The sequence below is a fragment of the Sus scrofa genome, chromosome 5 (assembly GCF_000003025.6).
Source record: "Sus scrofa isolate TJ Tabasco breed Duroc chromosome 5, Sscrofa11.1, whole genome shotgun sequence".
In the NCBI taxonomy this organism is placed as follows: Eukaryota; Metazoa; Chordata; class Mammalia; order Artiodactyla; family Suidae; genus Sus; species Sus scrofa.
Window position 1 is genome coordinate 46,480,716 of NC_010447.5, and position 14,873 is coordinate 46,495,588.

The window sequence follows — 14,873 nt, forward strand, 5'->3', positions numbered from 1 at the left end:
TGTTGCCATGACCTGTTGTGTAGGTCACAGACGTGGCTCAGATCTGGCATTGCTGTGGCTGTGGTGTAGGCTAGCAGCTACAGTTCTGATTTGACCCCTAGCCTGGGAAATTCCATATACTTTGGTGTGGCCCTAAAAAAGAAAAAGATTTATTACTGACACCAAGAAAATGGAAGCTGTAAATTAAAATATTAGGCTAATGTTTATGGAGTACTTATTACTTCCCAAGTAGTGGGTGAAGCATGTTATATATATTTAAAGGCATTTATATCTCATTTAACCCAAACAATCCTGTAAGATACTGTAATGATCCCCATTTTACTGATGAAGAAACTAAAGCTAAATAACCCTAGTGACCTAGTAAAAGGCAGAGTTCAGTCACAGCCAGAAATGAAAGGATGTCTCAGCCTAACACGATGCGTACTGCCTTCTCTTTTAAAACCAGTGCTTACTCACATCTTTATATCATGCAGAAAGGCTTCAAATATTCAAATGATAGAATTTTAGAACTCTCCCCATGATCCAAATCCCCAAACTGTATTAGATTTTCAAAAGCATCTCCTCTTATTGCTGTATTTCAGAGAAGAACCTAAACTCATTCCAAAAGGAAAGTGGAGTAGTAAAATACTTCTCCGAACTTCTCTCTGCAGTCTTCCTTTAATTTTTCCATGTTTTTTTTTTTTTTCTGGCCTCCCATTTGTCTTAAGGAACAAATATTTTATGATAAGCGCATAATTATGAGTAGTCCCATGGAAGAAACCACAGAATGTCGCCAGGGAATACGAGAGGAAAAGAGAGCAATGCTTCCAGCTCAAATCACAAAAACTAGCCCCCCCCCCATATAAAACAAAACAAATTCCACTAGTGGCGTTCCTAAAGTTGAAAGGGCACAAGAGCCGCCTGTCGCTAACAGAGGGCTGTAGTGTGGCAAAATATGACTTTGCAGATTGAGAAAAGCGGGCCTCGCCTGCGGGTCAGACGGCATCGGGTCAGTTTCCGAAGAAGGGAACAGAAGTGAGTCTTTGCAGTTCAGAGGGGATGGGCTCGCAGAGCCCGATCTCGTTCAATGGCTGATGACAACTGGGTTATACAAGAGGAAAATGAAATCCAAGAAGTCTGTGCAGCAGTCCCTGCAGACGTCTAAGTGGGCGCCCAGTGGTCGGCGAGGGTAGGCTGCTCGCCATCACAAGGTGGATGGTCTCTCGCCAGCTCACTTTCACCAAAGCGCCCAGCCCGGGGCCAAAAAAATTGGGCTGCGTGCAGCCCGAAAGCCGGCAGCGATCGCGGGCGTCACTCCCCACCTCCGACTCCAGGGAAGGACTCGCGGGGCGCCGCGCCTCACCTGTGCCGCAACGAACGGCCTGGGCTCCAGAGTCCATCCGAGGTGATGCCAAGTGCGAGGAGAGCCCCCAGCAAATTGCGCCCACCCGGCGTCTCCTGGCCCGCCTCCCGCCCCTCAGCCCAGCCCGAGCGCCCCAAGCACGACGGGCCCAGCTCCCACACCTGGAGTCGCCTGCCACAGCCTCACCTCTCGCCGCCGCCGCCGCCTCCTTTTCCGCCGCCATCGCTGTAGCCACCCGGCCGGCTCCGCAGCCCTGGGGCCGGCAGCATGGAGAGCCCCGGACCCGCCCTGCGCGGGCCCAGGCGGCGGCTCCGGGGCGGGAGCGCGGGCACCCGCGGGGATCTGTCTAGTGCCGCGGCGGCCGCCACTGCAACCCCAGGGCGCGCGGCCAGCGGGCTCTGCAGGCAGTGCAGCCAAAACTCGCCAGCGCGGGGATCTAGGCGCCGCGGGGCCTGGGGCCAGAGAGAGGGACCGCGCGTGGGGCGGAGCCACGGCGGCCCCGCCCCGCCGACCCCTGCGGCTAGAGGCCAAGTGCCGAGAGGCTGACAACGTAGCACCTTGACCCTTTCTGGGAATCCGGCTACTTAAAACAGGTTTTCCCAACCACTTTAAGATTCGTTAGCTGCCTGTTCCAGGGGTTGGAATTGTTTCACTTGGGGGGAAAAGGTAAAGAATGGATGGAGATCATTGCAAGGTGGGAGTTACAGAGCGGGGGAGGAGGACGGCAGCGAGAGCTGGAAGCAGGACGTCTCTGATCCTTTCTCTTTTCTATCAAGGAAGGGCTTAGCTGCAGAGATGAGGGTACGATGACAGAGGGGTCACCGAGGAAGCCGTTTGGGATCCTGCAATGGTAGGGTAAATCCGAAAGCAAGATCACTCCCGTCCCTCGGGTCCCAAGGCTTCCTTGGCTACGGTTTTCTAGTAGAAGTAGTGGAGGAAAGGAACAGCAGAGAAAGCACCAAAGCTTTGCATCAACCAGCCTAAAACTATTAATTTTCCTACCAGTACTCTTCATTACAGCTTCGTAACTAGTTGCTTGTTGTGTCCTCAGGGCTACTTAGGGCCGAACCTGGGCGGGGACGTTGGATGCTTCGGATGGAAGTAGCCAGGACCGGAGCAGGGCACCCGCAGGGCTCTGCGGTGTGTGTGGCGGGGGCGGGGTGGGTGTGGGGGGAACAGTCTTAATTGGGAACTGGGACTTGATCCTGCTGGAGGTGGAGGGAGATGCTGCCCTCAGTAACACACACAAAGAGACAAATCACTAATCAAAACCATCCTTTTGTCTTTTTTTTTTTTTTTTTTTTTTTGTCTTTTTGAGGGCCGCGCCCGCGGCATATAGAAGTTCCCAGGCTAGGGGTCTAATCAGAGCTGTAGCCGCTGGCCTATGCCAGAGCCACAGTAACGTGGGATCCGAGCCGCGTCTGCAACCTACACCACAGCTCAAGGCAACGCGGATCCTTAACCCAATGAGCGAGGCCAGGGATGGAACCTGCAACCTCATGGTTCCTAGTCGGATTCTTTCCGCTGGGCCACGACGGGCCTCAAAACCAATCTTGAGGGGTTCCCACTGTGGGGCAATGGGTTAAGAACCCCACTGCAGCTGCTAGGTTTGCTGCTGGCCAGAGCAGTGGGTTAAAGGATCCGGCGCTGACCTGACCCAGCTGTAGGGTAGGTCTCAGCTGTGTGGCTAGCATTCAATCCCTGGTCCAGGAACTTCCATCTGCAGGGATGCGGCCATAATAAAAACAAAGTAAAACACACACACACACACACACACACACACCATCCTCTTGGAACGCAGCCCGATATCCACCAACACCAACTTATGTGGGCATCTAGAAAAGAAAAATTCCAGAGAGCCTGGCAGATAGTCTTAAAATCTGTTTTGAGGTTTACCAAAATGGAGGCGGGGGGATACTCTTAGACCTGGATGTGTGTTAAATGCCACCTTAAAGACAGAGTGGAATTGCTGGTTGAAATGTATCCTGAAGACTATGTAGACACTGTCCTGCTTACAAAGCATTTCCCTCCTTTATCATCTCAGGTGAGCCTCACAGCAGCCTTTGTGAGGTTGTTAAACACATATAATCCTTGTCTTCTCTGTAGGCAAACAAAAGTTCAGGGATGAGTGTTTTGGCCAGGATCACTCAGATGATAAAAGCCGGATGGTAAATGTCAGGTCGCCTTCTTAGGAATTGATACGTGGTATTATAAGCTTTCGGGTGAATCACTGCAGTCCTCATTTCTTAGAAATGATGATTCACTTCCACCAAAAGCCTGAAAGCCAGAGAAAGGAATGCAGAACCTAAATATAATAGCAGGAAGTCTAATGCACAAGGGGAGGAGACCCATGGATTTCTTGGGGCAAATCATTCTCATAGTTTACTGTGTGTTCCCCCAGTTGTTCAGGTTTAAAATCTACTTTGTACTTTTTTCTTTATGCTCTGGAACTTTACTTTCTAAGACATGCTTTTTTTTTTTTTTAAATGGTAGTTATATTATACCTCATTGAACAAGGCAGAGATAGAGTCACACAGTATCTTGACAAGTGAATAGGAAAGTAATCTCTCATTTCCAACCAGAGGTCTTCTCATAGTTTCTCCTTGGGTAAAATGTTAGCAAAGTGACTTGGAACGTAACTTGCGGAGTGCATGGTATAGTTCTTTCTGGTCAATGCAGTTTCCTTTCCAAAAGCTCAGGAACAGCTTTGCTCTTCAGGAATCATCACTAATCCTGGGGTGGGGGTGGGGGTGGGGTGGGGTCTTAGTTTGTTCAGTAATTTGCTTCACTGTTAAATTCTCAGGCAGGAACAGACTGGCATCAGGAACCACCTGCCTCTCACACTGTAAATCCCTATTCTTAGCCTCCTGCTGGGATCGTAACAATATAACTTAGGAGTCCCCACTGTGGCTCAGTGGGTTAAGAACTCGACTTGTATCCATGAGGATTCAGGTTCAATCCCTGGCCTCTCTCAGTGAGTTAAGGATCCAGCATTGTCACAAGCTGCACATGGGTCACAGAATCAGCTTGGATCCTGAATGGCTGTGGCTGTGGGGTAGATAGGCTGCAGCTGCAGCTCCAATTCAACCCCTAGCCTGGGAACTTTGATATGCCGCAGGTGTGGCCCTAAACAGAAAGGAAAACAAGGAGTTCCCGTCGTGGCTCAGTGGTTAATGAATCCAACTAGGAACCATGAGGTTTCGGGTTCGATCCCTGACCTTGCTCAGTGGGTTAAGGATCCAGCGTTGCTGTGAGCTGTGGTGTAGGTCGAAGATGCGGCTTGGATCCCAAGTTGCTGTGGCTCTGATGTAGGCCGGCAGCAAGAGCTTTGATTAGACCCCTAGAACCTCCATATGCCGAGGTAGCGGCCCAAGAAATGGCAAAGAAGAAAGAAAAAAGAAAAACAAGAACAATGTAGTTAAGTTTGGGGGTTCTTTTAAGGTTGCTTAGATATTTCAATTGGTCCAGGACCACAAAAATCCACCTGCTTCAGAGTGTTAAATTGAAGATACCATTTCCAGTGATGCATTAAAAAAAATAGCAGCTACCCATTAATGAGCTAAGCGACCGAGGAAAATAATTAAATTACTAATATTGAAAAGTATACTTCCTTCCCCATTACTCCCACCCCCCACTCAACATTCTCTGAAGGGTGAATGCTGGGGAAGATTCTTGGATTTGCTGAGCAAGTTGATGAGTGGGAGTGCAATTTGGAGATACACGGGGGCAAATGTTTTTAGAGGGATAGATGAGCCTCTAGTGGGTTTCTGGAACAGGAAAGATCTGCTGGAGCTTGGCTTATGCAGTGGAGGAACAGAAAAGTTAATTGCAGGATGGTATACTATAAAAGAGAGGAAAAGAGGTGGTGGCAGGTACCCCAGGGAGTAGACATTTGAGAAAGATCTTTTAAAAGATTATTTAGGAAGTTTCATTGTGTAAGGCAAACCCTCTTACTTTATTTCCCCGGAAAATAACAACGTTCACAAAAGCTGCATTCCTTTTCAATGCACTCGGAGTTGATTTATGTTATTATTAAAAGTGAAAACATTTGGAGATTGGCCTTAGAGGAAATGTAGGATCACCCACGAAATGGTTATTTCATACGTCTATTCACAAATGTGTGCAGAGCATCTCCACTGTGCCAGGCAGTGCTCTAAATTCTGACTGCAGTACGTCACCCACTGGGCACCCATTACTTTATAGAGATGTTCTCACAACCTTCAATGAGGCAGATGTTATTTCATTTTAGAAAAGACCAACAAGTGTCCATTTTCCTTTAGCTCAGTAGTTCTCCAAGTTGGATTGAGACTGTGCAGAAGTTCTGACCCACCTCAGAAATTCTGATTCAGTAGGTCTCTGGTGAGACACCTTAATCCTTACTTCAAATGAGCACCCTCACTGATTTTTTAAACAGTTGCTCTGAGTACTCCAGGAAATATTGGTTCGACTTGTCAAAAATGAATTTTCTTAAAGCTAGGTTGCTGCAGGGGGTAAGGTGTGTGTGTGTGTGTGTGTGTGTGTGTGTGTGTGTGTGTGTGTGTGTGTGTATTTCTGTAAGCCATGAGGATGGAAGTAGCAATAAACTAAAATTCTGAGAAAAATACAGGGAGAACAGAACTTAAGAGGGAATACTATAACAAGGTGCCACCTCATATGGGTCAGAATGGCTAACAAGTAAGTCTACAAATAACAAATGCTGGAGAGGGTGTGGAGAAAAGGGAACCCTCCTTCACTGTGGTGGGAATGTAAATTGGTACAACCACTATGGAAAACAGCATGGAGGTACCTCAGAAAACTAAATATAGAACTAACATATGATCCAGCATTCCCTCTCCTGGGCCTATATCAGGACAAAACTTTTGTTCAAAAAGATACATGGACCCCTATGTTCATTGCAGCACTATTCACAATAGCCAAAACATGGAAAAAACCTAAATGTCCACTGACAGTTGAATGAAGATATGGTACATATACACAATGAAATACTACTCAGCCATAAAAAGAACAAAATAATGCCACTTGCCGCAACATGGATGAAACTAGAGTTTCTCATACTAAGCGAAATAAGTCAGAAAGAGAAAGACAAATACCGTATGATATCACGTATATCTGGAATCTAGTATATGGCACAAATGAACCTATCTACAGAAAAGAAACAAACTCATGGACATGGAGAACAGACTTGTGGTTGCCAAGGGGGAAGGGGAGAGAGTGGGATGGACTGGGAGTTGGGGTTTGGTAGATGCAAACTATTGCATTAGGAGTGAACAAGTAATGAAATTCTGTTGTATAGCACAGGGAACCATATCTAGTCACTTGGGATGGAACATGATGGAGGATAATGTGAGAAAAAGAATATATATATATATATGTGTAACTGGGTCACTTTGCTATACAGCAGAAACTGACAGGACACTGTAAATCAACTCTAATAAAAAAATCTTTAAAAGAAAAAAAAAGATGAGGGAGGAGTTTGTGCAGTTGCTTATTTTTGCCTTAGAGATTATGCATTTGTCCATGTATGTAGGTATCAAAAGATGAACCAATTTTTACTTTTGCAAGTTTTGGATACTCTGTCTGCAAGTGGGCCCTCCTTAATGCCCCGCCCTGCCCCTTTGTATAGAATTGTACAGGAGAGTTCTTCAAGTTCTGCTCATGATTATCTAATCCAAGAGGACTAGAAAGGCAAAGGACAATTTCCCTTTCCTGTTAATGGGTTTCTCCCACTGGCAGAGACCACAAGTCATCCTACATTTAAGGGTTTCACAAGGAATGTTTTAGTATGAACAGTAAGTTCAGAGATAACTTTGTCGTGGTTAGCACAACCTCCTGAGCAATTTTTGTTTCTATTCATCACAGCCCATCGTCCCAAGTTAAACAAAGCAGTTGAGTTAATAACGATTAGGCCAGTCACTGTGATGAGGTCCACACCTGGCTGGATCTTTAGGGGAAGTTGATGAGGGTCCCTGTAGTAATATAACAGTAGCACTAAAATGACCACACCCTGGTCACTGGGTGAGATGCCCACTGTTTGTATGATGTTGGGAAACCCACCCCTATTCTTGGTTCTCTGAAGGACAAGAAAGCTGGGATCCCAGAAGTTGAGCCATGGTCTAGCATGGTCTAGTGTACCCAGTCCTCCTATTGATGGGTCAGGAAAGACATTAATGGAGCAGCCTTCAGTTTATATATAGGCAATGGCAGAACCAGCAACAAAATCCAGGGGCAGGGCTTCGGATAAGAACCATTGCTGGAGTTCCTGTCATGGCTCAGTGGTTAACAAATCCAACTAGGAACCATGAGGTTTCGGGTTTGATCCCTGGCCTTGCTCAGTGGGTTAAGGATCCGGTGTTGCCGAGAGCTGTGGTGTAGTTCGCAGACGCAGCTCACATCCCGAGTTGCTGTGGCTCTGGTGTAGGCTGGCGGCTACAGCTCCGATTCGACCTCTAGCCTGGGAAACTCCATATGCCACAGGAGCGGCCCAAGAAATGGCAAAAAAACAAAACAAAATAAAAGAACCATTGCTATAAACTTGTGTGGCACCCTTTTGATTATCTTGGAGGTTAACGCCCATTTGGTTCTGCTATCAGGTGGCTATAAGCTTTAGGTTAGCCTCGCTTTGGTACCAGGGATATGAATCCTGCTTAATTTTTTTTTTTTTTTTTTTTTTTGTCTTTTTAGGACCACATCCACAGCGTATGGAAGTTTCCAGGCTAGGGGTGGAATCGGAGCTGTAGCTGCTGGCCTACACCACAGCCACAGCAACACTAGATACCCACTGAGGAGCAAGGCCAGGGATTAAACCTGCATCTTCATGGATACTAATCCAGTTCGTTACCACTGAGCCACAATGGGAACTCCCCTCCTTAGTTTTAAATCCATCACCAGGCCAGGTACTGCGGTAGTAATGGATAGACGACATAATCATGGCCAACAAATGTGGGGAGGTACTATGCTTAGAATGCTTCTGGAAAAGATCTTCCTTGTTCTTAAAGGAAAAAAATGATGATCAATAGTTTCTCTTTTTAAAGGCTTGCTGCATGAAGATTTGATGCTGGGAGTCCCTAAAGCCATCTAGCTCCTCTGAGAAAATAAGACTAAGGACAAAGGCAACACTCTGAGGATGATAAAAGGAAAAAGATGAGAAGAACCTATATTCTTGCTGTTGTTGAGATGCTACATTGACTGTTCTGGAAGGTCCCTATCTTGGGTCTTAGTGTTAACATGAGATACTCATTTTCCTCACTGTTGAAGCCATTTTTACTTGCATCTTCTGATACAGTCAAAAGCATCCAAAGTGAAAACTATTGTCATGAGCTTCCCATGTGTTTTTCTGAGGTCTAGAAGCATAGGAGGTAATTTGTCAGTGAAGTATGCTCCATGATTGGGGGAAAGGGAAGGACACCATTCTTGGGTTCGAGAGCAATTTATTACCTGTGTTTGGCTTAAGTCATGCTCAGCCTCATGTTCAGTATCTGCAAAATGATAGTAATTATGTTTATGTCACAGAGTAGTAAAAACCAAAATGAATAATATAAGGAAAAGCCCTTTGTATACCAGTGTAAATTCTTTTAATCACAAGTTGCTTTTGAAAGAAGGTGAATGTAGAGTGTCCAAGTTTGCTCTAAAGTCCAAATTTGGATGTTCAATGTTCTCACCATTTTGTCTTAACAAAGGGCATACAGAAAGGATGTCAGTCAGGGAAGAACTGGGAGCATGGCTAGGATGGGCAGGGTTCTGACTGGCTCTCTCTGAGCTCAGAAGAAAGAGCATCAGGATTAATGATCAATCGGTGTCTTCCATGGGACAGATGTAGTAGTAACCAGGGCACTTATATCACTAGTTTCCACGCTATTTTGAGGTATTTTCAATTTAATTTTCTTTTCTTTCTTTCCGTTTTTTTAAATGGCTGCACTTGTGGCATATGGAAGTTTCCAGGCTAAGGGTCAAATCAGAACCACAGCAGCTGGCCTACGACAGCCACAGCAACATGGAATCCAAGCCACGTCTGCAACCTCCACCACAGCTGACAGCAACACTGGATCCTTAACCCACTGAGCAAGGCCAGGGGTCGAACCATAATGGGAACTCCTTCAATTTAATTTTGAGGCATTTTCATATTAGTTCTGCCTGCTACCTGGCTTTGTTCTGGTGGGGTAATTGCATATAAACTTTTACAACTATCTTGATGGTTCAAACCTAACACAATAGAAAGCTGAAATATTTATTTTGATCTTCATGTGATCTTTAAGTGTAAAAGTTGGATATATTCACAAAAAGGTCTTTCTGGAATTTTGGATAACACCTACCTCAAAACTGGAAAATAAAACCAAAAAACCTCACCAAGAGAAATATTATAAACATAGTTTTTATTCTTTTCTTTCCTTCAATGCAAAAGGCCTCATGCCACCAAAACATTTCTTTGAAACTCAGTAACTGAACATAGAACTCAACAGCCTGATGATTATTGTTCCAGACAACTGCTGAATAATTTATATTGCTTTTTAAAAAATAACTTAAGATTATTACTATTCATTCCTTTTTAAAGCAGTAATATCTTCCTCACATTTTTTCATAAAAATCTAAAATATTTCTAGTAATCCCCAGTGTCTTATATTTATATTTGTTCCAAGTGTTTGTTTCATTAAAGTTTTCCAGAAATAAGTGCACTTCTACATAGAAAATAAAATTTAAATAAAGACAAGAGGAAATAATCATGGTTGTAGCAAAATGGTTATGCTGAATGTTCTGAATCTTAGCAATTCCAGGAGAGAATGTGTTTACAGCCAGGGACCCCTCTACTGATTAAAATCTCAATTCATTTATTTGGAGATCACTGATGAATGGATAGCTGTTTCTCCTACCAAGATACTGATGGAGTAATTGTCTAAAGGTTTTCTACAATAAAACACAAAAAATAAATGTACTTTAAAATATTTTAAGATTTACAAATTTATACAAAGATATACACATGTTTAAAAAACAGAAAAAGTATGCTATTATAGAAATAAATGGAACCTTATCTTAAGCCTTAGCAACCAAAGAAAGTTTTAAATATTTCACACTTGTTATTTTCCATTCAACGAATAGCTTATTAAATCAGGTATATATTCCGTTCAGAAAAGGTTGATTTATAAGAAATTCCCTATTTCAGATAGCACTACACTTCAATAACTATAAAGATTTAAAGCCATGTTAATGAGAAAAGCATAAAAGAAAAATAACATAACTTGCTTTAATACAAAGGGTTTTGTTTAATAAAAAAATCAAAGTCTACATTAAATCAGGAAATCAATAAATCTGAATTACACAAGATTTCTATATACTTAGAAAAACCAAAAACACACACAGTTTATAACAAAACTCTTTAATTCAAAATAGAGTCTAATTTAAAGAAAACGTCATTACGCTCGGTTGATTAGATAGGGTTTTGTCATTTAAATTAAATGGTTCACCTGAAATATGGGAAGTATATAATAGAGAAAATTCAATCTCAAGGGTACTTTGCAAATTATCTAGCTAATTTGCATCATGAATCAAATTCTTAGCTTCCAAAGGGCAGACACAGTCTTTAATTGCTTTTAGATAGGCACTTAAGAAATGCTTTTGATGAGGAGGAAACCCCAAAGATTATGAATCACTCTATTAACTCTAGGGAAAAATGAGTCTCTAAACAAAGTAAACTTTCCATAACTGCCCTTCCATTGCCAAGAAATCATAACTATTCCCAAGTTCTCCGTAGTAATAAGGAAGAAGATGGAAACTGAAATGCTCCACTCTTATTCAATTAAAAGGTAAACTTAGGTGATTCAGCTCCTTTACATCAATCTCTCTAACTTGAATTAATGAAAAAGTGTTTACACTAGAATAGTTACCAAATTAGAACCAGAGAATATTATAATTTCCTCTTACCCATTCACTATCACACTAACAAAACAGTCTTTAAAAAAGGGGGTGGGGTGGGGAGGATGAGAAAATCTCATAAAACAGAGCAGAAGTTAAAAAGATTGTTTTAAAATTAGAGGCAGTTATAATCAGAAAAACCAGAATTAGCCAAATTGAGAAACCCTGGAATTTTAATAGTTCTCTCTCCTTACTCAGTCACATGATCCAAACCAAAAAAAAGGAGATGAAGTCTTAAATGAACACATAATAAGTATCAAACAAATACAAGGGAGGGAGGGAGGGAGGCAGAGGAAAAGGAAGGAAAGGGAACGAAGGGGAGAACAGGGCCGGAAGAAAACCCAGGACGACCTTATTGAAACACTGTGGAGCTCTCTAGCAAAAGCAGCAACATCTATAAAACCTTTTGCAGATTTGCATAATGATCCTATGCAATTCTCCATTAAGGACATCCTACAAATAAATTACTTTAGATTCTCATGGCAGATCATTTGTAATGGTTATGCTGTTGTACCTTCGAGTCAACCAATGAGCAGTTAAGACAAACTTAAGACATTCTTTAGATACTCCTTCACTAGTACTGATGAAACCAAAACCTCAGAGAGTTGTTTTAAAATTAAGATGTCAAGCTAGCAAAGACTATTTAACTCTTAGGAAACTACTCAAAGGATTTGATGCGGACATCATCTCCCCCACCCTCGAATCACAGCCTCCCTGGCCTGCTTTTACTTCCTTAATTCCATTTGCATTAACCACAGTGATGCAGCTAAACATGAACAGTGCTGCCCTTGAATGAGCTGACCTCTCTGGAAGATCTGAAGGCAGCATTTCCGCAGGACAGTAAACTTCTCCTCAGCTGTGGACATCCACTCTGTTCAGGATCTTTGGTACATTTGGAGTATAAGAAAATAATGGCACAATAATACAAGAACTATCAAAGGAAACAGTTTCGTCAAAAGAAATAAAAGGTAACCAGCCATGATATGTTACAGCTTTCTAGAAAACCAAAGTACATAGCTCTTTGTTTTCTACAAGTCCATTTACATGATCAGAAGTTTGACATTTAAAAAAATAGTTTAATAAAAATACACTAGGTCTACAAGCAGCCTTCATGGTCATTTCTTAAATTCAACTCACCATAATCAAATGAAAATAATGCCATGTCCTCTGGTTAAAAAAAGAAGTCCTCTTGTCACAAGAAAAGCAATTTACATTTTATATCATACAGTACATCTCCCTATGAGTATACAGACTACGTATATAAAGGTCATCAGTATTTCTGAATGCAAAGTAAAGCATATTAGTGGAGTGCTTGAGTGAAGGTGTCAAACTTCCTCCTTGGTAGAAACTTGTCACTCCCTACTGTGGAGTTGGTGTAATAACACGATGATAAACTCTATATTTAAATAACCAGTGTATTTCCTTTTTAAAATTTCTTAAAACCATTACAGAAATTGTCTTTAAATATATTCTGTAGATGTTCAAACCAATAGGGCAAGTGTTCTAATACCAACTATGGAAGATGGCTTTTATTGATTCTCTAGACCCATAAGACTTGGAGTAAAACAGCAATACTGCAGTGTTACCTACAGATTAGCCTATGTTGCTTGAAATGATATGTGTTTCTCCTGAATTGATTAGAGGTGTTACAGTACAAAGCTACAGCACACACAGGCAGAATGGACCTTAATACGCATGTAGGCAGTGCAGTTAGAAAGGGATGTATGTTTCTTTTTATTCCAGTACCTTCATATAATAAAGTTAACAAAAAATAATAAAATATTAAAAAAAAAAAAAAAAAAAGCCAGCTGGCACTGCCAACCAATTCCTGTAGTAGTCTTAGAAATCCTAATCCTGTAGAATTTCCTCCTGTAGTCAGAAGCACCACCGTCTTCGGGAGTATTTCAGTGTATTGTTTATCTACGCCAAGCAAGCCTGGTGATGCAGCTACCTGAGTTCTCCTGGTTGTGAGCGAATGTGATCTTCATTCATAACTTCCCAGCTTTCATGTAGGTGGGGATAGAGCCACGCTGAGTCAACCCTTCAAACCTTTTATAGGTATAATTGAGAAAAACCCAGTCTTTGGATTTATAGTCCGGTTCCGTGCTGTTTGGCACTAGAAAGATGGAAAAATTAACCAAAAGTAAATGAATTTCACTAGTGAAAGATGCCCTCATAGACTTTTAATAGTGTTAATTGTGTTATAGATTGTCTTACCTGGTTGTAAAATATCAGATTCAGGGAAGTCATCAAAATTTGATGTATCATCAATGCTTTTGATTTCTATAGGGATTGCTGCTGGTCTTTCCCTATAAAAAGATATAAAATAACCATGGTAAATTTTTTTGAACTCAGTTTCCCAAAACATAGTTCTACTTGCAAATTCTGCACACTGTTATGTAGACATTGGAAGAGCCAGGAAAATTTATTATGGATTTGGAAATACCTGTTAGTTAAGTGGATTTTATAATTGAGTATAATTTTTTATTAAAATATTATTTACTTTGAATTTTTATTTCTTTGTACTAAGACTTCTCATGCTATTTTTTCAAGTGGAAAAACAAAAGTTAATGACAGGGAAGGTAGACCAAAAGAGATTTTTATTGAAAAAATTGTATCACTATATAAAGTATCCTAGATAGTGTGGAGACTGGATCCTACCTAATTAATTCAGGAATGGAATTCTCTTAGCAAAGGATCAAAAAATCAAAAGTCATTTGGGAAAATAAGGGGCTCAAAGTATGAAGGGATGACACATTTGTGATGAAATCTGAATCCAGAAACTTCTTAACCATTTAAATATCAAGGGGTCAGCCATATTAGGTTTAAAAAATAAGTCATGAAAATGCCTTTGTATGATGCTAAAAACAGCTAAAAGAAAATATCAATTTTTATTGCTTCTACTTTTTCAGCAAGTACTTACTGGATCTATTAGGTGATAAGTTTACATAATTATGTAAAAGCATGTATACATTTTTCCCAAAATTGTTCTAACCTTTTTATACTTAATGCACTAACTTAATACATTTACTTTAGTTTAGCGTAAAGAAGCATAGATCAGGGTGCCCTGAGATGTAATCTCTTATTGACAAGCAGTATGACCTCAGGTACTGTGACTGTTCCCTCATATAAAACCAAGAGACTGGACTGGTAGTCTCTAAACATCCTTTCAACTGGAACAAGGCGGGAATCATAGTTCTGCCCAATGAGATGATGTACGGACAGTATGATATGGTGCAGCAGTTAAGAGTCAGGACTCCAGAGTCAAATTGCCTGGGTCTAATTCTAGTTAGCGGTTCTGGCTAGTTCATTTACTAGCTGAGGCGCTGCTGGCACATTACTTCTTTGTGCCTTAGTTTCCTCTGTAAAGTAGGGATAATAATAGAACTTATAAGGTTTATTATGAGGCTAAGATGAGAAATACTTAGATCAGTGCTGGGCAGATAGTAAATGATCCCCTAAATTGGCTATACTCAGGTAGAGTGCCCAGCACATCTTAGGAGCGCCAGTGAAGATCTCCAGTGAAGTGACATATAAGCTGTCTTCAAAGTGTAAAGGGAAGGGGGAGGAGGGGCAGGGGCTGGGGCAGGAGCAAGGGCCAGGAGGTGTGAGTTTCCGTCAGAATGAA

General features: G+C 41.9%; 2 protein-coding genes across 12 annotated transcripts in view; both read right to left on the reverse strand.

The window, feature by feature from the left end:
- The window catches only part of ARNTL2 (aryl hydrocarbon receptor nuclear translocator like 2), a 192,497-nt gene extending 190,843 nt beyond the window's left edge, over positions 1–1,654 (reverse strand). For 5 of the 6 annotated variants that reach the window (XR_002344063.1, XM_021092153.1, XM_021092151.1 and 2 more), the window contains exon 1: positions 1,529–1,654. Coding sequence is in view for 5 of the 6 variants with exons in the window: in XM_021092153.1 (XP_020947812.1) it covers positions 1,529–1,565 (37 nt within the window). In the remaining variant the exon portion in view is untranslated. Of the gene's footprint in view, positions 1–1,342; positions 1,494–1,528 lie in introns of those variants that run through there. The other variant, XM_021092152.1, reaches the window with a different exon arrangement.
- The window catches only part of STK38L (serine/threonine kinase 38 like), an 83,736-nt gene continuing 79,128 nt past the window's right edge, over positions 10,266–14,873 (reverse strand). For all 6 annotated transcript variants that reach the window (XM_021092164.1, XM_003126421.5, XM_021092163.1 and 3 more), the window contains 2 exons: positions 13,463–13,554; positions 10,266–13,361 (listed from right to left, as the gene is read on the reverse strand). In XM_021092164.1, the coding sequence (XP_020947823.1) occupies positions 13,234–13,361; positions 13,463–13,554 (220 nt within the window). In that variant the 3' untranslated portion in view covers positions 10,266–13,233. The remainder of the gene's footprint in view (positions 13,362–13,462; positions 13,555–14,873) is intronic.